Source organism: Phalaenopsis equestris, unplaced genomic scaffold (genome assembly GCF_001263595.1).
Source record: "Phalaenopsis equestris unplaced genomic scaffold, ASM126359v1 Scaffold000210, whole genome shotgun sequence".
In the NCBI taxonomy this organism is placed as follows: domain Eukaryota; kingdom Viridiplantae; phylum Streptophyta; class Magnoliopsida; order Asparagales; family Orchidaceae; genus Phalaenopsis; species Phalaenopsis equestris.
Window position 1 is genome coordinate 136121 of NW_018164652.1, and position 25204 is coordinate 161324.

At 30.8% G+C, this 25204-nt stretch overlaps 1 protein-coding gene across 1 annotated transcript in view; it reads right to left on the bottom strand.

Annotated features, from left to right (window-relative positions):
* Positions 1-1794: 1794 nt before the first annotated feature.
* LOC110023083 (chlorophyll a-b binding protein of LHCII type 1) overlaps positions 1795-25204 on the bottom strand; it is a 30335-nt gene continuing 6925 nt past the window's right edge. Inside the window, exons 5-6 of the mRNA XM_020722305.1 lie at positions 5116-5199; positions 1795-2246 (exon numbers count right to left, since the gene is read on the bottom strand). Of these exons, the coding sequence (XP_020577964.1) occupies positions 1944-2246; positions 5116-5199 (387 nt within the window). The 3' untranslated portion in view covers positions 1795-1943. The remainder of the gene's footprint in view (positions 2247-5115; positions 5200-25204) is intronic.

The window sequence follows — 25204 nt, forward strand, 5'->3', positions numbered from 1 at the left end:
AGCTTTTCTAATTGTTGATAGAGATTTGAAAATATATTTGTTCTTGATTGGAAAAACTAGTGATTTTAATATAAGAAATTATAGGAAATTAGTATAGGTAAATCATAAATCCATGGTGCTTTCCCCTATCATTAAGTTCAACTATTATAGTACTTATTTTTTACCACCTTCTTTTAATAAATCAATTAAAGTTGTTGACTAAAATTAGGGTATTATTAAATTAGTAATAAACTTATCAAAAAATTTAATTGTGATCTATGTGAAAAAGATAATTTCCCTTGATTGGCAAACTAATGCTTTTAATATAATTCTCCTTGATTGGCATGCTACTTAAAAATTATATTTAGTTAAAATATAATTGCCCTTGATTGGCAAACTAGTGATTTTAATATAAAGAATTATAGGAAATTAGTATAGATAAATCATAAATCCATGGTGCTTTCTCCTATTACTAAGTTTAACTAATAATGAATTTAGTTTTGAGGAGCTTGTTTTAATTAAATCAATTAAAGTTGTTAAGTAAAAAATTAGGATAGTATTAAACTAAATAAAATGATCATATATTTACAAAAAAACATTTAATTATGAGTTTCTTCATATCTTTTTCTAAAATATTAGTGGAAGTTTAAACATTTTAATGCATTTTTTTTGTCATAAATAAAAATCTCTTCTTTGAAAAAAAAGACTTTTTTTTTTGCCCACTCAATTGCGTGCCACACAACCTAAAGCAACCTATAAACATTCATTGTGCTCAAGAACTTCAGCAATGCTTCTAAAAGTGTGGAGTATACGTCTCCTTTCCCATGCTTTCGGCGCCATGTGTGATGTTTTCAGAGTTAAACTTGCAGTATTGCAGGAAAAGGAAATAAGAAAATCCTGCAAGAGCTGCCATTTATCAAGCTATACATGTTGTGGAAAAAATCAAACTGCATGCTTAATTTTAAATTATAATTAAATATAGGATTGGTGTTCATTAGAACATGTTACCAGAATTAAACATAAATTAATTATTATTATTATTATTATTATTATAGTTAATTAAAATAAATAAATAAGTTTGAAATCTTGTCCTTTGTGCAAGTAGAGGAGAATAAGATTTCAAATAATCTTCAATGATGTCACAAAAATGATAAAAAAGAAATTTTTTTTTTAAAATAAAAAATTTTAAAAGTAGATGAGAAGAGGCTAGGGGCAGCCATAGAATCATTCGTCTAATTTTTCTGTGCGGACTCCTGGCGTAGCTCTACGTGTGGCGGAGATTATTCCTGAGTTATTTTCAGATTATTTTTGAGTTATTTTTAAGAATCCCGAAATAACCCAAAAATAACCCACGGTCTTTATTTTTGAGTTACTTTCAGGAAATAACCTGAAAATAACTCATGAATAATCTTCGCCGCACGCAGAACTACGTCAGGAATTCGGACAGAAAATGCGCTCGAATCATTCACACTTATTTGGTTCACCCCGTCTTTCCGAGTTGTGTCAACCGCACAAATATTTCTCCGCCAATTTAAAACGTGAGATCTTCGCGGCTTCGGCCCTACCACCTAGCATTCCATTGTTCCGGAAAAATGAACATATTGGGAGTTGCTTTTAAGCTGACTTTTCTCAAACATAAAGCATTGTCAAACAAACCACAAATCACACAATTAGCTAGCCATTTATTATATTACAAGACATTGAAATTATTATATTTCATGACTACTTGGTAAAAACCTTCTCTTAATCACTTTATGATTTGTTTCCCAATAAATGATTAAGACTTCGTTAAGAAAGAAAAAAATCATCATAACTATCAAAAAAGTGTGTGTGTATATATATATATATAGTCTAAAAGTGATTTAATAATCACATATTTTACATACAATAGAGATATACAACTGATTTAAGACTGCTTTCCAAATATAGAAAGTCTGCATAACAATCCTTGAGAATTGTTGAGCTTAAAATCGCTTTAAGAGAGATATAGCATTGTTGTGAAGAGGGTCTGATATGAAATCAAGTAAATTCTGGAGAGGGCCTTTTCCGGTCAGAGCTGCTTGAAGAAAGAAACCTAACCAAGCAACCATTGCCAAGCGGCCATTTTTAATCTCCTTCACCTTAAGCTCTTCAAAAGCCGATGGATCGTTCGAAAGGCCGAGTGGATCGAAGAGTAAACCTCCAGGATAGTTTTTGTTCCCTGGGAGATAGATGCCCAGTGGTTCCAATGCTTCTATCCCACAATATCTAGCATACTCTGGCCCAACCTAGTAAATATACAAAGAAAACATTTCATGAAAGTTTATCAGTAATTAGTGAAAAGAAAATCATTATCATCATCTTTAGCCTTATTCCAACTATTTGTGAGCAACTTATGAATCCTCGTTGCGTAATCATTCTTGTTAAGTGTTGAATGAGATGTTAAACTTATTCCATGTAAATCTTTTTGAACAACTTTTTATATTGTGTTATCTGGTATCTATCATCTTTTTCTTCCTAATATTTCAACACAGATTGAATATACCCTTTAGATGAGTAATTTTCTATCCTTCATTGGATATGTACAAACCATTTGTCTAATTTTCAAAATAGCTCATCTTCAATAATGCTATTCAAATTATCAATCTAATATAATCCTCAGTTTAGCCTCTTTTTTTTTTTTTTTTGCAAAATAACGATAAAATTGTCACTTTCACAGGCGCTACGCAACTATCAATGATTTCTTAACATCCCAATACACAATTTATACATTTTAGCAGGCCAAATTATAATGTCACAATCTTTGATGTTATAATCTCCATGTTATCCTTTCATCATGCAATACTTGCAAATCGCTTAAAACTTTTTAAACTACCAACCATTTTCTCTAAAAATAGAATCTCATTTATATCATTATTTAAAATAATAGATCAAATAACATATCTTCTAATAATTGATCATTACTTATTAATATCACGCCCACTAAACATCCGTATATGAAATACCCAGTCTTTTTTATTAATATTATGTCCTGTTCAGTCATTGCTCTACTAATTATAAATTATTCTAAAAATCTTCTTCATTTTTCTAAATTTGTTATAGATATTCTAACTTTAGCTTTGATAAATTTGTTATAGAAGTTTTAGATTTTAGAAAAGAATTGTACATTCATTAGAATATTTGGTGGAATGAGAAGGTATGAATGATTGTTAGGAAAAGAATATGGCATTAATTGGTGTAGGAAATTATTGGAAAATGGCAATTTACATTTATAATCTTCAGCATATAAATTTTTTTATCATTCTAGAGTGATTAAGTGAATAAAGAATTTGTGTAACCTTGCTATAATTATACTAGAAGGATATGTCTCTTCATGCTTATGATTAATTGAAATTTTGTTTGTCGATTTGCCCTTATTTCATTCATTGTTAGACTGTTGGTTAATTTATTTTATGTGAATATCAATGTATTTAAATGTTAGTTTATCCCAAATACTATTATATTCGACCTTTTGACGACACAGTTGTGTTGCTTCTGCCTCTCGTTCGGAACAATTGTGCAACTAGGTCAAAATTTTTTTATTGTGAACAATGATGGTTTTGTTGTTGACTTGGTGACCTTTGGATGACATTTATCATTGTTTACTCTTCTTTGTTGTGAATGCAACCAGGTCAACTATTTCTGCCTTATATAAAGCATATATAATTTTCTATAATTCCTTAGTGATTCAGTGATTGAGGAATTTGTATAGGATTATTATAATCATAGTGAAAGAATGTCTCTTCATGCTTATGCTTATGGTTAATTGTGTTTTTTTTTTTTTTTGTTGGGTTCTCCTTTTTTAATTCACTGTTGAACTGTTCATTAATTTATTTTATGTAAACTCTATGTAACTGAATGTAACTCCTACCGGAATACCAAAGTTTAAAACCTAAACTACTAATCCCCTTAGTCTTTTTTCCAACCCATTTAGTTTCTTGAATACATAAGATATTTATCTTTCTATGGACCATAATATCAACTAATTCTATTAATTTATTTATGAGAATACATATACTCAATCATATCCTAATATTAATTTCATAGACTAACTTCTTTACCAGCATTCGTCCATAATGTGGGAACTATTGCTTATTTGACACTACACTCGAGTGTCAGTGTAGCGGCCCTTGCACACTTTTCAATGTATACAAGCCATACAACGCCACTTCCAGGATACGCCCTAGCATTTACACAATGATTTAAGAGATTCATAACATGCTTTTTTGACAAATTTTATGTTGGTTGTCAGCTATCTAATGCAACCCTCCACTTTTCACATCCGGGACTTGGGAACCGAAAATGACAGTGTTGAAAGAAAAAATTTGAACACTTTGTAACAAAAAAAAAAAATAAAACAACAAATTATCAAGACAATCTATAATCCAACAAAATCCCAAACTTTTGATATTCTTCCTAAGGCCCTTCGTCAAATTAAAAGAACGTGTGTGCAAATCATGTAGCAAATTTCTAGGAATCATCACCCCAATTATTAAGGAAACAAAGATAGCAGAATGGTGCCCATATTTCCAGGATCCATTCCAGAAAATGGCCCACAGTCCTGGGATTCTTCTCGCATGTGGTGGCAAGGCAATGCTCTCCTAGCTGGAGATTTGAACAACAAATGCAACACGCATATGTCCAACCACCCGTAAGCACTCCACAGTTGTCCAGAAAACTTTCAACCTATTTTTGCTCCCTTCCACGACGGAAAACCATATGACTGTTGCTGTGGCTACACCAAAATTTCCAGTTTAAGATATTCCAATTCCAATTAAAATTGGGATTCTTCTATTAGCCATTACACAATTCATATTAAGAATAAATACAGGATTCGTATCTTTGATTGCAAAAAATTGAGTCTTGTATTCCATGTAAATTTTGTGCTATTCATTTCAAAGCACAAAAAAATAAAGTATTTATTTCCTCTTTTTTATTGCTTCAATCAATTATTTATTTGTCATGTTATGAAAAATATTGATGACGATTTGAAAAATAATGAAAGTACATGAAAATTAGTACCTAAATCCACAAAAGTTTGACAATGGTCTAAATTAAAATTTATGCCCCCAACTGACTACATCAGAACTTCAATACAGAAAAAAGATGTGATCTTACCATTAAAAGAGCTTGACAGATAGCTATGACGATTACTCCTTGACTACCAGCAATATGAAATCCCAGATAATCAAGAGTGTCACCCTGTAAAAAACAATGAGCAATTAATATACATATTACTGCATGAAATACCCGAAATTGCATTTGAGCAAGTTATTAGGATACTGACCAAGAATATATTACAACTAGATGCAACACAACCGGATTGTGATGGTAGATTAATTAAAAAAGTTGCAAAAAGAGGAGAACAAATAATGCATCTTCCCACATCCCTATTGAAAGGTAGCGGATAAAAAAAACCAGAACAGCAATACTTGGAAGCTGTGAGACAGAAATTAATTAAAGTGGTATAACGCATATATAAAAAAAATAAGAAGGGAGAGAGGGAGTCAAATGGGAGCCAGACTGCGCCAACAGAGAATTAGAAAAAAAAGTAAGATAGGGAATCAGTGAGGGAAAAAAAAGAGATGGCAGCAAGGCACGCGAAGGAGGGGCTCGTATCACTTGCAAGCAGCCATCAACAATGATGTGAAAACCAAAGAGCGCACAACTGCCCAAGCTAAGTGGCAGAATAGAAGGACAATAAACATTTGTAGGAGCAGCTTGTGCTGACGATGAGTGAGTCCATGTGCAAGAGCATTCCTTACTGCTCGAGCAAGCAATGTACCGGGCAAGAAGGAGATGGATGAGCTTAGGGTTAGTAGGATTTAGTAAATATGGATTTATTAAATCCACCCCATCATTGGATTTATTAAATATGAACATAGGCTACGTTTGGGGCAGCATTTTAGCTGCGGCGAGGCAGGAAAACGCAGAAGCTGGCGTTTGAAAAAAAAGTTGCGGTGGTTTCTTGACTAATTTGAGTAAACCGCGGGCTGCAAGTTCAACCCCGCGGCCCGCGTCTCGTAGGTGTGATAATACCTCGGTTGTCCCACACCGCATTTCGTTCACATGATATCTTCGCTGTTTAATCCTCCACCCTAACCTTTCCTCCTCTCCTCCCTATTGCACTTTGACCACGAGCTTGATTCATCCCTAGCCCCTCTTCCTCTCCCCCCCAACTGTGTTCGGCGGTTTCCAATGGCATTTCTCTTTTCTTGCCTTCCTACCTTCTCTCTGAATACTCGGTTCCAGTGACAATCTCCCATTGGTAATCTCTACCCTACACTATTGGCATTGAAATTAGCTTCTAGTTTGAAGATTTGTCATTTGTGTATTGCTCCTTGCGATCCATTTTTTGCGGTTTATTTTTTTTTTTTTTGTTGTGGCTCGTGCAGCCTTCTTGCGATTTCTTGACCTTCGCTCGGAAGAATTTTTGTTGGGATAATTACATATAGTTGTGTGTGTTTACAAATCAATTTCATACATTTGAGTTGGACTCTCCCTTCTATTTCTTTTTTGGGAATAATTACATACAAAGCATAAGAAACATTGTTATTTACAGATCAATTCCAATATGTAATATTTTGAACTATGAATTCGATGCATTTACGTGTGCCACAATCATTAGGCGTGAATTTGATAAAAATAAAAAATATGGGTTAGGGTGAAGGGATTTGTTGGAGGACAGATTATCTCCTGATATAAACCAACTGTATTTTAAAAATAATATTATCATAATATTAATTGTTATTTTAATAATTATATTTTTAATTTTGATTATCGTGTTACTCACTGTTTTGTGAGGTGTCTTTTTTTATTTTGTAGCATTCCAACTGGATATTTACTTTCAAGTATGAAATGTGCTAACAAGATTAGTTTTAAGATAGCAGCCACAGTAATTATTTTTCATTTTTGTTTAAATGATTTTTAATTTTATTAAATCAAAAGCAAGAAATAAAAATATAAAAAATTAATAATAATATAATTAAGATTATATTAAATGAATAAAATATGTTAGGAATTAACTTGAACAAATAAAAGCTAATGTTAATTTATACATATAAATAAAATAGTAATTAGGATTAAGTTTATGAATAGGTTAAAAAATAATGGATCATATAAAATTTTAAAAGTACAATATCAAATGTCGGAAGTTAATAACAATACTATGTTAAGAAATAGATTAGGTGATTTAAAAAAATAATAATACATATAATTAAATAAGAGAATGTTAATGCAAATTATAGAGGAATCAAAACAATTATCATATCTTATATATTAGTCAAGGTCTAAGAAGTAAAAAGGCTGAAAATCAAATCATTGGGCAGCATTGAAGTGTGTACTCTGACTTCTAAATTATAGTAAGTCTTTTAAATTTTTAAATCAATTACATGTAAAATTAATGAAAATTGTTTAAATTATAAGATTTTACCCTAACTCATCTGTTCTTTTATAAGCATTGGTCATATCAATATAAATATCATAAAATTTTTGCCGTCGTTAACTTCTATAAAGTATGCATTATTCATAATATATATTAAGTGATATGAATTATGTAAAATGATTGTATGTGCATACTAACTGATAAAGTTTGCCCCTTATGATAAAAACTGGAGATGCTAATATATCATTGCACGTAAACAAAAAAAGGCACATTGAAGTATTTCAAATATATATTTTAGACGGCACTTCAGTGACAGATATTCACATAAAATAATGCTAAAAGGATAAAGCATTGTACAATATAATAGAACATTTTAAAAACCTCTTGAATGTCATATTCTTATACATAAATTATTATACTGATGTACCATATTTGATAAGCTTGTATGTTGTTTTTATTTTCATGTTATTAAAATTTTGGATGTATCGAGTATTCAGTGAGTTGTTGATCACAAACATTGAAAATTAACATTTTTCATGAAAAAGTCAAATGATAGAAAGCAAGAGATAGAAGAAAAGCTATTTATAAAAGGCATGACCAAGTTTAAAGGAATATAAACTTTTAAACTTATTTATATTTTAATCGTTAATAAATTTTTCAATTATTTGGATAATTAATTATGTCACAGTCTAGCCAAGGCTTGTAATTAATCAAGACGGGATTTTTCAATTATTTGGATAATTAATTATGTCACAGCCTAGCCAAACAAACGATCGGATTGTGATAATCATGTGTTTCTATTTTTATTTTTTATAACTAACCATTTATATTTAAAATGAAATGAAAGATCCACTAAATAAAGAAATAAAGTAATACAATTAAATTTATCTTATTTCTGGTTATTTGCATCTTCTATAAACATTTGATTTATTATTCAACTTTTAATAAAATGATTAACCTTGAAATATTAATTTAAAACAATAATGAGCTACAAAAACCAGTGAGTACATCTATTTCTAAACTACAGTAACGTAACGAAAGAGGAATGATATGCATAATAGTCAGAAATACTATACATTAATATAAATATATTAGACAATTTAATTTTTCAGATACGATAGTTCACAATAATTGATAACATTCAGTATGTTTTGCTATATCAGTAACATGTCTATATCATTTTATATATGTACAACTGTCACTGTCTTAAATTTTATCAATTAAGACATATCAAAATCAATATCCTTCTTCAATCACATATACGACTACCTTAACTTTCCTTCACTAGAATTATAAAAGGGTGGATTCCATCATTGCCAAGTATACACATGCAACCAATCAGAATAATCAATCTCTTTCTTATTTTTATATCATCCAATGCATAATATAAGACAAATTATGTAATAGATGGACATATACAGATATTAGTAACATACAAATCGATATGATCAAATGAACTTTAAAAGTAGATAAATCACTTTGATTTTAATCATATAGTATAAAATTTATCTAAATAATTAACAGAACGTATCAAATTTAGAAGAAACCAAATGCAGCTATAATTTGAAAGTACAAGTACTCACTTCGATTTCAACAGATTTATTCTTCAATTTTTCTTTGACATCGACTCTTCTAAATTGATGCTAGCAAGAAACATATGCATTCATTTTACTAAAATTTAATGATATTATCAAAGCATTAAAGTTTCAATCATTTTACTTTTCAAATCAATTTCTAATTAACTATATTATGATATTCCATATATATAAAAAAGGGCAATTACATAGAGATCACTCGAAACTTGTTATTTACAAATCAACCACCCCCCTTTCATCCAATTTACAAATTCTAACTAAAATATCAAAATTCATGGTAAAACCCTAACTCATAATTTTCACTTTTATCAAATTCTCAATAGTTTGATCGTGGCACATGGCACGTGTAAGTACATCGGTTCAATAGTTTAAGAAAAATATCTGGGTGGTTAATTTGTAAATATCAATGTTTAAGGTGATTTGTGTGTAATTATCCCAATAAAAACTACTTAAAACTTACCTTAACATGAGCTTGAATTTTCTTCTGTTCTACCCAAGGCTTTGATTTGCCTAAACCACAAAAATGCTTGTTCGAGATATCACTCGTCTTTTTCATCGAATGCACAAAGCTTACTCTCCTCGATTCAAACCAAATATCACCTCTTATCTTCTTTTTATTTAATAAAGGTTAATGTTAACACTTAATATATTTTCAATTAATTAATTAATCTATAAAAAATAAAACTCTTAACCTTTTCTTTACATACACTCGATTTAGACTCCTACCCGCTACAGCCACCTCTATCAGATATCTACCTCTTTTGTTCGAACCCACATAGAACTTACGCTAGACTTGCTCTCCTTTCTTTTCTTCCTTCGACCGCAAGTAACATCAAACACACTCGAGCCACTCACGATGTCACGACCCGGGTCGGGGTTTGGAATTAGCCAATACGGCAACGGCCGGTCGGATTGTGGAAATCAATTATCTGCTATTCTATTTCTATCGGTAATAATTTAATATTAAAATATTCATGAAAGAGTCACTAATGAAAACAATTTAATTAACAAGTAAAAATTTGTACATTTCCGATTGTTGTTTTCGTCTCTTATACACATTTGCTCATCTTCTCATTCCGCTAAGTGGGATCGACTACATGAGCCTTTTTTCTCCATTGTGTCCTATTTAGTGTCATATTTTCATTTAATCCAAATAAATTAAGATCATTTTAATACAATAAGCCCAAGTCTTCCGAGGTCTACCTTTCTTTCTTAACACAAGTCGAATCTAAAACATCTACTCTCCTAATTGGATCATCAAATGGTCGACGTTTAATGTGACCAAACCATCTAACACGACTCTCTCTAATTTTGTCTGTCACTGGAGCAACACCAACCTTATCACAGATATATTCATTTCTCATTTTGTCTCTAAGTGTAAAGCCACTCATCCACCTAATCGTTCTCATCTAGAAAACACTTAACTTAGTATTATGATTCTCTTTTAAAGGCAAACATTCCACGCCACGGAGCATTGCAAGTCTCACAATCTTATAAAATTTTCCTTTAAGTCTAAGCAGAACTTTTTTTTTCACACAATTAGGGCTGTAAACGAGCTCAGGCTCAGCTCGTGTTCGGCTCGTTCGAATTTGGCTCATATTCGAAATCGACTCGTGTTCGAAATGGCTCGTGAACAGTGTGTTCGTGTTTGACTCGAATAACATTTTCATGTTCGTGTTCGGCTCGTGTTCGGCTCGAAATTGACTCGTTAGAATATAAAATTATTTTAATAAATATTTTTTAAAAAAAAATAATGTTGTCTAAAAATTTTTCAAGAATAAATTTCATACAAAAATTCACAGATTTATTAACTAAATAATATAACCAATTATTATAATTTGGTATTAATTATTATAACATTTTCATGTTACCATTAATTTTTAATTTGGTATTTTAACTGAATAATAGAACCAATTATTATAACATTAAATTTTCATTCATTTTCTTAAAACTTAAAAATCAACATTATGCATCACATTTCTCAATAACTTAAAAGAAAAAAATCAAAAACAATAATTATTTTTGGTTAAATAATAGAACCAATTGTTATAACATTAAATTTTGCTCCATTTTCTTAAAACTTAAAAATCAACATTATGCATCTCAATAACAACTTAAAGAAAAAAATCAAAAACAATAATTATTTTTGGTTAAATAATAGAACCAATTGTTATAACATTAAATTTTGCTTCATTCTCTTAAAACTTAAAAATCAACATTATGCATCTCATTTCTCAATAACAACTTAAAAGAAAAAAATCAAAAACAATAATCATTAAATTTTTTTCCAATACTGTTTATTAAAAAAAAATCAAAAACAATAATTATTTTTGGGTAAAACTGTAAACTCTATATCCTCTTTATTGTCCCCTATTTACATGACAAGATCTCCATATTTTTCTCTCGAAAGAGATGATGATGATCGAGACATCGTCGTGATAACTTCTAACACCAAGCGGTATCTCCAGCAGCTCATAAAAATCCATACCTGCAACCAAAAATGCATAAAAGCTCATAAAGCTTATATTTTTTTTCTGTATATGAAACAATTAAAATCTTACCAGCAATATTTCAGATACTGGAGATTTGAAAACCCTTTAAGTAGAATTTAACTGAACTCGAATATTGACTTCCTGAGAAGTTATACCACTTGGGTAAAAATGTAAGTCATTTCAAATTCTTAAAGGAGAACATTTCTTTTACAAGACAAAATGAATTTATGCAATAAACAACACTATAGCTCTGAAATATATACCTGAAATATTCACTTAGGCAAAGCGGAGAAAACAACACTATAGCTCTGAAAATATATACCTGAAATGAATTTATGCAATAAACAGTACTATAGCTCTGAAATATATACCTGAAATATTCACTTAGGCAAAGCGGAGGAAACAACACTATAGTTCTAAAAATATATACATGAAATGAATTTATGCAATAAACAGCACTATAGCAATAAACAGTATTATAGTTCTGAAATATATACCATTAGGAATCATATGCATATGTTACATCATTACAAAGCCCTCCACCATTTTTCTAAAGAATGAAATATACCACTGATGCAAAAATTGATATTTATATTTATGTACAAGAGCTGTACTTCATTAACAATGGCTCTAACACACGAAAGACTTCAGAGAACCAGTAGACTTCAGAGAACCAGTTTAAAGCTAGGCTTGTTCTGCTTGCAGATCAAAGGTGCAAACTTTATTAAGCGATACATACAAAAATATATGAAATCAATTCCCTTACATGATACAGATGGAAACATAGTGTTTTGGATATGAAGCAATTATAATTTTACCAACATTAATCTTCAGACTCACAAACAATTAATGCCAGAAAAAACTTCAAATTTCTATGAGTTTAAACAAAATAATTAATGTCAGGAAAAACGTAAAAAATTTCAATTCTCAAGTATTCAATTACCTAGCAGACACAATACCTCAGATCATAAAGTGTGAAAATATCCATTAAGAGCATTCTTGAACGCTGAGTATATAGTCTGCCTCAGTGCAGGGCACTTACCTGCAGCACTACTCATCTGAAAAATAATATTCAATTAAAAATTGAGAAGATGTTTAAGCAAGAATCATAAATCAATTCATAATCATCTTCTCTTCAACACACCACATAAACCAATATAATCAATTCTGAACATCTCCAGAATTAGAAAAGAATGATTTTTGAGAAAACAATAGTAGCAAAAAAGATCTATGATTCACTGCAGATTTCCATGATTTTTTAAAAAACAATATCAGACATTTAATTACATAGCAAACTTCAGATTTTCATGAGTTTAAACAAAACAATTTTGCTTCTGTATATGAAGCAATTATAATCTTACCAGCATTTTTGAACATCTCCAGAATTACATGACAGAAAGAAACATTTTTTAACATCTCCAGAATTACATGACAGACTTGCAAACCCATTTGTGAATTATACTCCAGAATTGCACGACAAACATCTCCAGAAAAAAATATTTTTGAACATCTCTAGAATTGAATGACAGAAATAAGCATTTTTGAAATAGACTTGCAAACCATTTGTGAATTAATCTTCAGAATTGCATGATAGACATCTCCAGAAAAAAGCATTTTTAAACAGCTCCAGAATTGTATGACAAAAAAAAACATTTTTGAACATCTCCAGAATTGCATAAATGGTTGCAAACTTGTGGTCTTCCAAAATTAAGAGTATGAATAATCATCTAAGGCATCATTTCATATTCTTATCTTAAAATGGTTGCAAACTTGTGTTGTCTTCCAAAATTAAGAGTAAGAATAATTATCTAAGGCATCATTTTATATTCTTATCCTAAAATGGTTGCAAACTTGTGTTGTCTTCCAAAATTAAGAGTAAGAATAATCATCTTAGGTAACTTTGAAATGAAAAAAACATATACATGAATAAATATCTTCCATTGTATCTTTTCCATGTCAGACAAATTTTTGTATGATAAGAAAATATACTTAATTAAAAAAATATTGTAACTTGCATAAATTGTTGTCTCATCACAAAACACAAGCATAATATGGTGCATAAAATGTAACAATTGGATACATTCAGGCCACATCAAAACCCTCTCAAAGCATAAGCATAATATGGGGCAAGTGACATAAATTGTAACAATATGGGGCAGCAGACAGATGATTCCAGACCACATCATTTCCTCCCTCCCCTCAATTTACTCGGGTAAAGCCACTTTAATTTGCTCCTCTTCAATTAATTCTTACTGGTAGGAAAAATATATAAATATTAGTTTTAAGATGAAAAACTACATAAATTATAGAAGCTAATTCTTGAGAGAAATTACCATAAGTGTTTTCAAACGACTCGTGGAAGATTTAATCCAACTAGACAAGCATATTAATGCATTCACTGTCTTTGTCGAGAATGAACTTCTATAATCATTTAGAACTCTACCACCAGTACTAAATGCAGATTTTTGAAGCAACTGTTGTTATTGGAATGGATAATATATCCCTAGCCATTTTCGATAAGCAAGGATACTTGAGAGTGTTCAGCTTCCACCACTCAAGAATATCAAAATGTTCATTATTAGCTAAAAAAAGACCCTCCTCGAGATAAACTTGCAAATCTAATTTTGATGGTTGAATAGAACCAGATGAAACAACAAAATCAGTAAACGCAAGCATGCAACCAAAACTTTGTGAATTAACTAAATTGTTTGGCAACTCCGAAAAACTATTGCCACTTGCAGAACTGGAACTAGTAATATCGTTTGCATATGTATTATAAATTTCCAACATAGCATCTTCAACTTGTTTAATTTTGGAGTCTTAGTATTGTATTACTATAAATTTGGATGAGTCTTAGTCAAGATGTATACATCTATTGAATTAAACTTCAAAATTAAACAAGTTGAAGATGTTATGTTGAAAATTTATAATACATATGCAAACGATATTGCTAGTTTAAGTTCTGCAAGTGGCAATAGTTTTTTGGAGTTGTCAAACGATTTAGTTAATTCACAAAGTTTTGATTGCATGCTTGCGTGTACTGATTTTGTTGTTTCATCTGGTTCTATTCAACCATCAAAATCAGATTTACAAGTTTATCTCGAGGAGGGTCTTTTTTGGTTAATAATGAACATTTTGATATTCTTGAGTGGTGGAAGTTGAACACTCTCAAATATCTTTGTTTATCGAAAATGGCTAGGAATATATTATTCATTCCAATAACAACAACTTCAAAAATCTGCATTTAGTACTGGTGGTAGAGTTCTAAATGATTATAGAAGTTCATTCTCGACAAAGACAGTGAATGCATTAATATGCTTGTCTAGTTGGATTAAATCTTCCACGAGTCGTTTGAAAACACTTATGGTAATTTCTCTCAAGAATTAGCTTCTATAATTTATGTAGTTTTTCATCTTAAAACTAATATTTATATATGTTTCCTATCAGCAAGAATTAATTGAAGAGAAGCAACTTGAAGTGGCTTTACCCGAGTAAATTGAGGGGAGGGAGGAAATGATGTGGTCTGGAATCATCTGCTGCCCCATATTATGTCTATGCTTTGAGAGGGTTTTGATGCGATCTAAAGGTATCCAATTGTTACATTTTATGCACCATATTATGCTTGTGCTTTGTGATAAGACAACAATTTATGCAAGTGACAATGTTTTTTTAATTAAGTATATCTTTTTATCATACAAAAATTTGTCTGGCATGGAAAAGATACAATGGAAGATGTTTATTCATGTAGATTTTTTTTCATTTCAAAGTTACCTAAGATGATTATTTTTATTCTTAATTTTGGAAGGCAACACAAGTTTGCAATCATTTTAAGATAAGAATATGACATGATGCCTTAGATGATTATTCATACTCTTAATTTTAGAAGGCAACACAAGTTTGCAACCATTTATGCAATTCTGAAGATGTTCAAAAATATTTTTTTCTGTCATGCAGTTCTGGAGATATTCAAAAATGTTTTTTTCTAGAGATGTTTATCATGCAATTCTGGAGATTAATTCACAAATGGGTTTGCAAGTCTATTTCAAAAATGCTTATTTCTGTAATTCAATTCTGGAGAAGTTCAAAAATATTTTTTTTTCTGGAGATGTCTGTCATGCAATTCTAGAGATTAATTCACAAATGGGTTTGCAAGTTTGTCATGCAATTCTGAAGATGTTCAAAAATGCTAGTAAGATTATAATTGCTTCATATACAGAAGCAAAATTGTTTTGTTTAAACTCATGAAAATCTGAAGTTTGTTACGTATTTTAAATGTCTGATATTGTTTTCTAAAAAATCATGGAAATCTACAGTGCATCATAGATCTTTTTTACTGGTATTAATTTCTCAAAAATCATTACTTTCTAATTCTAGAGATGTTCAGAATTGATTAAATTGGTTTATGTGGTATGTTGAAGAGAAGATGATTATGAATTGATTTATGATTCTTGCTTAAACTTCTTCTCAATTTGTAATTGAATATTATTTTCAGATGAGTAGTGCTGCAGGTAAGTGCCCTGCACCGGGGCAGGCTATATACTCAGCGTTAAAGAATGCTCTAAAATGGATATTTTCACACTTTGCGATCTGAGGTATTGTGTCTGCTAGGTAATTGAATGCTTGAGAATGGAAATTTGTTACGTTTTTCCTGGCATTAATTGTTTTATTTAAACTCATGGAAATCTAAAGTTTTACTTGACATTAATTGTTTGTGAGTCTGAAGATTAATGTTGGTAAGATTATAATTGTTTCATATACAAAACACTATATTTCTTTCTGTATCATGTGAGGGAATTGATTTCATATATTTTTGTATGTATCGCTTAATAAAGTTTGCACCTTTGATCTGCAAGCAGAACAAGCCTAGCTTTAAATTGATTCTCTGAAGTCTTTCGAGTGCTAGAGCCATTATTAATGAAATACAGTTGTTGTACATAAATATAAATATTAGTTTTTGCATCAGTGGTATATTTCATACTTTAGAAAAATGGTGGAGGGCTTTGTAATGATGTAATAGATGCATATGATTCCTAATGGTATATATTTCAAGTATATATTTCAGAGCTATAGTGTTGTTTATTGCATAAATTCATTTCAGGCATATATTTTCAGAGCTATAGTGTTGTTTCCTCCGCTTTGCCTAAGTGAATATTTCAGGTATATATTTCAGAGTTATAGTGTTGTTTATTGCATAAATTCATTTCAGGTATATATTTTCAGAGTTATAGTATTGTTTCATCTGCTTTGCCTAAGTGAATATTTCAGGTATATATTTCAGAGCTATAGTGTTGTTTATTGCATAAATTCATTTTGTCTTGTAAAAGAAATGTTCTCTTTTAAGAATTTGAAATGACCTACACTTTTACCCAATTGGTATAACTTCTCAGGAAGTCAATATTTGAGTTCAGATACATTTTACTTAAAGGGTTTTAAAATCTCCAGTATCTGAAATATTGCTGGTAAGATTATAATTGCTTCATATACAGAAAAAAAATATAAGCTGAAAGAAAAAATATAAGCTTTCTGAGTTTTTATGCATTTCTGGTTGCAGGTATGGATTTTTATGAGCTGTTGGAGATACCGCTTGGTGTTAGAAGATATCACGACGATGTTTCGATCATCATCATCTCCTTTGAGAGAAAAATATGAAGATCTTGTCATGTAAATAGGGGACAATGTAGAGGATATAGAATTTACAGTTTAACCCAAAAATAATTATTGTTTTTTATTTTTTTTTAAAGTTGTTATTCAGATGCATAATGTTGATTTTTAAGTTTTAAGAAAATGGAGCAAAATTTAATGTTATAACAATTGGTTCTATTATTTAACCAAAAATAATTATTGTTTTTGATTTTTTTCTTTCAAGTTTTATTGAGATGCATAATGTTGATTTTTACGTTTTAAGAAAATGGAGCAAAATTTAATGTTATAATAATTGGTTTTATTATTCAGTAAAAAATAATTATTGTATTTTATTTTTTTCTTTTAAATTGTTATTGAGAATTGAGATGCATAATGTTGATTTTTAAGTTTTAAGAAAATGAATGAAAATTTAATGTTATAATAATTGGTTCTATTATTCAGTTAAAATATCAAATTAAAAATTAATGGTAACATGAAAATGTTATAATAATTAATACCGAATTATAATAATTGGTTTTATTATTCAGTTAATAAATCTCTGAATTTTTGTATGAAATTTGTTCTTGAAAATTTTTTAGACAAAATTATTATTTTTTAAAAAAATAATATTTATAAAAATAATTTTATATTCTAACGAGCCAATTTCGAGCCGAACACGAACATGAAAATATTATTCGAGTTTATTCGAGTTGAACACGAACACACTGTTCACGAGCCGATTTCGAACACGAGCCAAATTCAAACGAGTCGAGCCCGAGAGCAAAGCGGGAGGGAGAGGCAGCCGAACCCGAGAGTCGCAAAAGTTCGAGAGAGGAAATAAGAATGGGGAGGAGCTTAGGGTTTTCTTTAGAATTTAGGTAGTAGTTATTTCGTTATATATAATTATTAATTGAACTTAATTTTATAAAATATGATAATATATCTTTTTAAAAAATTTAATTAATTAAAAATTTTACTATTTAAGTTTATGAATATTATATATATATATATATATATATATATATATACACTTAATTATTTTCGAGTCAATTCGAGCTGAACACGAGCGAACAAACTTTTGTTCGTGTTCGGCTCGTTAGGCTTAACGAACGAGTCAAACACGAGCTGTTCGCGAACAACGAGCCAAATTGACAGCCCTACACACAATAGGCCTGAAGCATTCCTCTCACTTCAACCAATTCAACCAGCCAGCTATAATTCTATTAATAACATCCCCATCTATATCACCATCGTTTTGAATAATAGACCTGAAATATCTAAATCGTTTACATATTTTAATAATTTGATCGCCCAAAGTTACACTTTTGTCACTAGAGCTAATACTACTAAAATTACATTCCATGTATTCAGTTTTGGCTCTACTAAACGGAGGCCTTTAGTCTCCAATGTAGACCTCTATAATTCAAGTTTTTCCTAGGTTTTTTCTCTCGTCTTATCCGTCAGAAGGATATCATCAGCAAAAAGCATACACAAAGGTATATCCTCCTGTACGAAGGTACATCTCCCTGTAAATGCACAATAAGCCCATCCATAACTAAAGCAAATCAATAGGGGCGGCTTAAAGCCCATCCCTGATGTAATCCAGCATAAATAAGAAAATATTTGGTCAATCCTTCTTTTGTTCGAACACAAGTAACATCTCTAGCATACATATCTTTAATGACTTGAATATAAGCCATATCAACACCTTTCTTTTCAAGAACTCTCCAAAGGATATCTCTTCAAATCTTATCGCAAGCTTTTTCAAAATCAATAAAAATCAAATGTAGATCCTCATTAACTCTGAACTTCTCCATCAAACCTCTCAATAAATGTATAGCTTCCATAGTAGACCGGCCCGACATAAATCCAAATTGATTATGAGAAATCTTAGTAATACGTCTTAGCCTATGTTCAATTATATCTCTCATAATTTTAAAGCATGACACATTAACTTAATTCCTCTATAATTTGCACATTCTTGTGCATCCCTTTTATTCTTAAAAATGGGGACCAAAATACTCTTCATCCACTCCTCAGGTATCTTTTTAGTTTTTAAAATAATATTAAAGAGTTTAATAAGCCAAGAAACTCTCAAATCTCCTAAATATTTCCACACTTCAATTCGGATATCATCAGTTCCTACAAACTTCCCTCTTAGCTTTCTTTAAAGTTTCCTCAACTTTTTTTTACTAATGCGATCATAAAAATGAAACGTTTTATTATTATTAATAATATTAAGATCACTAAGATCGATCATATTTTCAGATACTTCATTAAAAAAATTATTAAAATAACTCAACCACCTATGTTGAATACCTTTTTCTAAAAAAATAATTTTTTATTATCATTTTTAATACGCTTTACTTGAGTTAAATATTTACTTTTTTCTCTTTGTTTGGATAGTTTATACATATATTTTTCACTCTCCTTAGTGTCTAATCTATTATAAAAGTCACTAAAAGCAGAATTTTTAGTATCACAGATTGTTCTTTTAAACTCCCTACGGGTCGTTTAATATTTTTCTCAGTTCTCTAAGCTTTTACATTTAAATCAATTTTTATAACCAAATTTCTTATATTTTATCTTCTCATGCATATTATTACTCCATCACCAACTATTTTTATTTATAATTTTTTTTTTCTTTTGATTCTCCAAGTACAACTTTTGTCACTTGTTTAATAGTGTTTGTTATTTTATCCCACATAATATTTGTTTCTTCATAAACATTCCAAATTTTGAAGTTTAGAATTTTACTCATAACACTCATCTAATTCTACGATGATGAATCCTAGTATTCTTTATTTTACAACTCTTCATCTTAAAATGTAGAACTAATAATAGAGGTTGGGTACTTAAATCCTCACTTAGAATGACCTTACAATCTTTACAATCTCAACGATCTCTTTTTCTCATAAGAAAATAATCAATTTACGTTTTATTAGATCCATATTTATAAGTAAGAAGATGTTCATCTCCTTTCTTGAATAAAGTATTAGTAAAAAGAAAGTTATATGTTTAAGCAAAATCTAATATGGCTCTACCTTCTTCATTAATCACTCCAAAACCTTAGCCATCATGAATATTTCTAAAATCTTCTACCACTCTACCGACATGTCCATTTAAATCTCCTCCAATAAAAATTCTTTCTTCAATAAGAATCATTTGTATTAAGTCTTCTAAGTCATTCCAGAATTTCTCTTTAGAACCTAAATCTAAACCTACTTCAGAAACATAAGCACTTGTAATATTAAAAATCTTAGTAAAAACAATAATTTTAAGGGTTATAATTTTATCTTAAAGTCTTATCTATGATTACACCTACACCATTTCTAGTACGACTCTTACCAGAATACCAAAGTTTAAAACCTAAGTTAGCAATCTCCTCAGCATTTTCTCCAACAATTTATTTTCTTGAATACATAAGATATTTATCTTTCAATAAATCAAAATATCAACTAAATTCATTAATTTACCATTGAAAGTACATATATTCCAAGATTTTATCTAAATATTAATTTCATAGACTAACTTTTTACCTGCATCTGTCTGTAATGTGAGTACTCTTATTTATTTGACACTACACTCAAACGTCGGTGTAGCGGCCCTTACACACTTTTCTACTGTATTCAGGTTATATAGTGTGTCACTTTCAGGGATGCCCTAGCACTTACACAATGATCAAAATGATTCATGTCATGATTTTTTTTGACAATTTTTACGTTGTTGTCAACTACCTAACGCAATCCTCCACTTTGCACACCCGAACTTGGGACCGGCAAAGGCAGTGTTATCTTGATTAAAAGTTTAAAACCTAAAAAAAATATTTAAACAATATAATGAGTTATATAAAGATAACCCAAGAGTAATCACACTTTTAAACTATAGTAACTCAAGGAAAATAAATCAATGTGCATGTTGGTCTTTCATATCTCTAAGAGAAATCTTGAAATATATAGGTATTTCATATTTCTATAGGAAATCTTTGAATATACTAATGCATATATCAATGACTTTTACTCAATGAAAATACTTTAATCTTATATATGCATTTACTTTAAATTTAATTTTACATTATACTTTTTGCATACATATATGTATGTCAAAGGATCGCCGTAAGAAATAACCTAACACACTCTGATCGATATTATCCCATCAACACAATGATTAATGATCCAAACAATACAATCGTCTGATATTGAAAGGCTTTACTTGCCCTTGACTGATATTCTTCCGTCGGCACGACAATTAGCTATCTAAACATCACAATTATTTCTGAAAAAGTGCATTTTGCATTAATAAAAAAACAATTAGCTATCTAAACATCACAATTATTTCTGAAATTAATCAAAAAACATTAATAAAAAAAAAATGATGTTAAAAAGGCAACACAAAAAGTTCAGTGCAGTTAGTGTCATCTGCCACCACACTCAAAAAAAATGGGATTGCAAGAGTGAGCATACCAAACAAAAGACCTATTCAAAGCAAGTTGTGAACAAAAATGAGCTACTTTGTTATATTCTCTATAAAAAACGGAAAAGAACCTGTTTAAAGTGAGTGAAGAATGATATATTTGCCTCCCCGATCATTTGTTCTTGTCACTTCTTCTTATGCATGTTATCTTGAAATAAGTTGATGATTGTTGCATTGTACCCCTTGATGATTATCCCCTTGTTTCAAACATTCTAGGATTCCAATAGGTTAAGAGGAGATAAAGTCCCTTCCAATTCCACCTGAGAACTATCCCAATGAACTAGTTTTCGCCCCGCTGCACAAATAAGCTTTTGAACCTCATCACGAATCACAATCCCAAGGCTCGCTTGCCATCGAATTTGACTTTTAGCCAACCGGAGGGGTGTACCACTAAGAAGCAGAGAGCATCCTGCTTGGTCGAATGGTACCCCATTACTCTTGAATGGGAAAAAAAGCAACATAATGGGTAAGCGAGGAGAGAATGGTAGAAGCCGAACATCACAATTGTCTGAGGAGGTAAGCTCTATCTACTAAGCCCATGTTGATATTCTCCTGTCGGCAAAGTGGTTACTGATATAAACATCGCAATTGTCTGATGTGCTAAAAAACTATGCGTGCGGGTACACTAGTGTCCAGTGCATATACCATTATGAGGTGAACTCTTCTTAACATGTACATACAGTCATTCATATATAAACTATTCATTCTTCAAAACAAATATTCTTTTGAGAAATCTCCATTCATCTACTAACATGTATATTTACTCTAATGTGCAACTGTTTATCATATATCTTCTCTATCATGTTTATTTTTCATATCATGTGTATCATACATATCATGCATCTTACACATATTTTTAATGCATTTTTTTTATATCTTTTCTATTATGCATATCTTTTTTTTTCTAATAATATAAAAAATCTATTGAATTTTAAATCTAACTGAGCTAGAACATATCTACAGTCAAACATAAATTTTAAAATAAAGAATATTACTAAAATTTAGAAATATAATTATTCACCTCAATTGCCATGTTAGATTCTCGATCTTCAATAACTATTTGGACGTTACGATAACCTTTATGTTGATTTTAATAACCTATAGAACAAAATATCAAACTTTAAAATTCAAGCAAGTTTTCGTTAATTAAATTATTTTTCTTAAATTAGCACATAATTATTTTACTCGAAATTGACATAACCGCAGTGCGACTAGTTTCCACAAGCTCGCCTGGAGCTCACTGCATCGAGTAAAAAACCTGAAATTTGTAAATATCTTAGCTCAAAATATAATTTAACCAAAAGCATAATTGATTAGCCTTAACATACCTCAATTGAATTTCACAGCATAACTCAACCTTTCTGATACTGTTGAATCTTCTTCATTCTTCTTCTCATCACCTTATTCCTCTCCTATATTCGCTCATTTCTCGCTAAAGAACCTTATGGAGGTTCACAAGTCAATTTCGTTGTTTTCGACGCAACCTCATTTCTACTATGGTGATCGAAAACGAAAAAGATATACGATTCGTGACAAACATCAAAATGAAAACGTGGGGAAGGAGAGAAATGTTTCAAATAGCATAAATGAGGGATGCAGATCACGTGACCTACGCTTTGTGCTACAGTGATCGAGCGGAGAGCCACCCCAGGTTAGCGAAACCATGCGTACACGAAGAGGAAGCGGAAGAGGGGAGGGAAAATGTGAAGGTACTGGATTGAGGATCTCGCCCTTCGACGCCATCAAGAGATAAATATGGCATTGGTATGTCAATGGAAACAGGAAAGCGAGATTAAGGAGGAATTAAGATTTAATTAAAAGCATAATTAATTTAATTAACTCCATATCTTATAAATTTTATATTTCCATTCCATTCATAATTTATATATAGTGCTATATATTGAATTGATCCATTTGATGTATAAAATTTTATAAAATTACCATCGTTAAAATCTGAGTGATGCTAAAATTTGGAGTATATTTTAAAACTATCAAAATTTTTACCTGGTTTCTTAAAACCAATTATTACACACGAGACTTTCACCCGCAAGCGACTATTTTTCCATTCGAATCCCTCTCGTGTGGGATGTAAATTCTATCGATCAAGCTGCAAGTTCGACGCTCTAACTAGCGTCACTACACTCTTATGCACACTTTGCTCGAAATCGTGGCACAAACGACGCGCAAGCTTGAGATCTAAGTCGTCGTTATTCTAGTTTCTGGCTTAGCTCCTTGGGCACCCTTACGTTCATTTTTTGCTTTGTCGCTTCTCTTCTCCTTCACACGGGAAGCCCTCGGAGGCGACTTCTGTAAATGACAATGAAAATCTAGTACGAAAAACATGTGATCTCTTCTTCTTCTTCAGTTGTATCTCTGCCTCTTGCCCGCTCTTCTATTTCTTCCCTCCGATTTAAGTGATACTTAAGAAGAGATCGCTGAGACGACAGTTGATTCGAAACAACACAAAACCTGTTAAATTTTGTTTTTGTTTTATTATTATTATTATTATTATTATTATTATTATTATTATTATTATTATTATTATACTTTTTCAGTTATTACAAATTGTTAGTGATAGTAATTGAAATCACTGTCTAATCTTCTGTTCCCACCTACGTAATTCCAATCCCACGGGACGAGCCATGACAAGTGGGACTAACATTAAAGCCTCAAGATAATTCAGTGGAAAGCTAAAGAAAAGGAGGAATTCATAATGTGTTACATAAATTTTCATGTCGAAAATGTATGTGCATAAAACCAGAATGCCATGTTTCAAAACCAAATAATGTTATGAAAACAAACTTATGATCTAACCTAGCAATATTGTAGTGTTGTGAAAAAACGACGACAATAAAGCAAAAAATAGAACAAGAAAAATTACTTGCAAAAAAACACCAGAGCGACACAGATTTATGTGGTTCGGCAAATTTGTCTACGTGCACAAAGCTACGTGCACAAAACTGCAAAGGATTTTATTTTTTTTAGGAATTACACCGTCGAGCACCTCGACGTTTACAAAAAAATCTTTATTTTTTTCTCCCTTCTCTTAGAGGACTTGGCTTGGTCTGGCTTGGCTTTATGACAAGCCATAAGAGGCTATTTATAGAAACTAGAAGTGCGGTAGATGGGAGGTAGGTGAGCGATAGGTGGGATGTGATAGGTGAGTGGTAGGTGGAAAAGTAGGTGAGCGGTACGTGAGATTTTTAATTAGGAAGCTAATTAAATTGCGGTGAAACGAGTCTCCTCATTAACCAACAATTCTCTCACTAGGAGAATGGGACACTGACTGCATCACCAACTGGCTGCATCATCTACTAGCTGTACCGATCTTTTTCTCAAACATGTTATCATCCACCTCTGCAACTCAAAGCCCCTATCTTCATGCCAGAAGACAAGCTAAAGTCGATCACAACTTCAACTTCTCACGAGTAACACTCTCAGTTGACATATCACTGTCAACGTAGTCTTGTACCACCAAACTCTTTCCTGGGTTACTCCTGTACCTGCTTACAACTCTCACTGCATGAGTAATATTATGCCCCTACTAAAGCCCTTTTTAACAAGTCCAGTCTTGTATCTCTGCCACCAAGCGCAGTCTTCACCCGATACACTCACTTGTTGTGCAATTTTCTTCCTTAGTA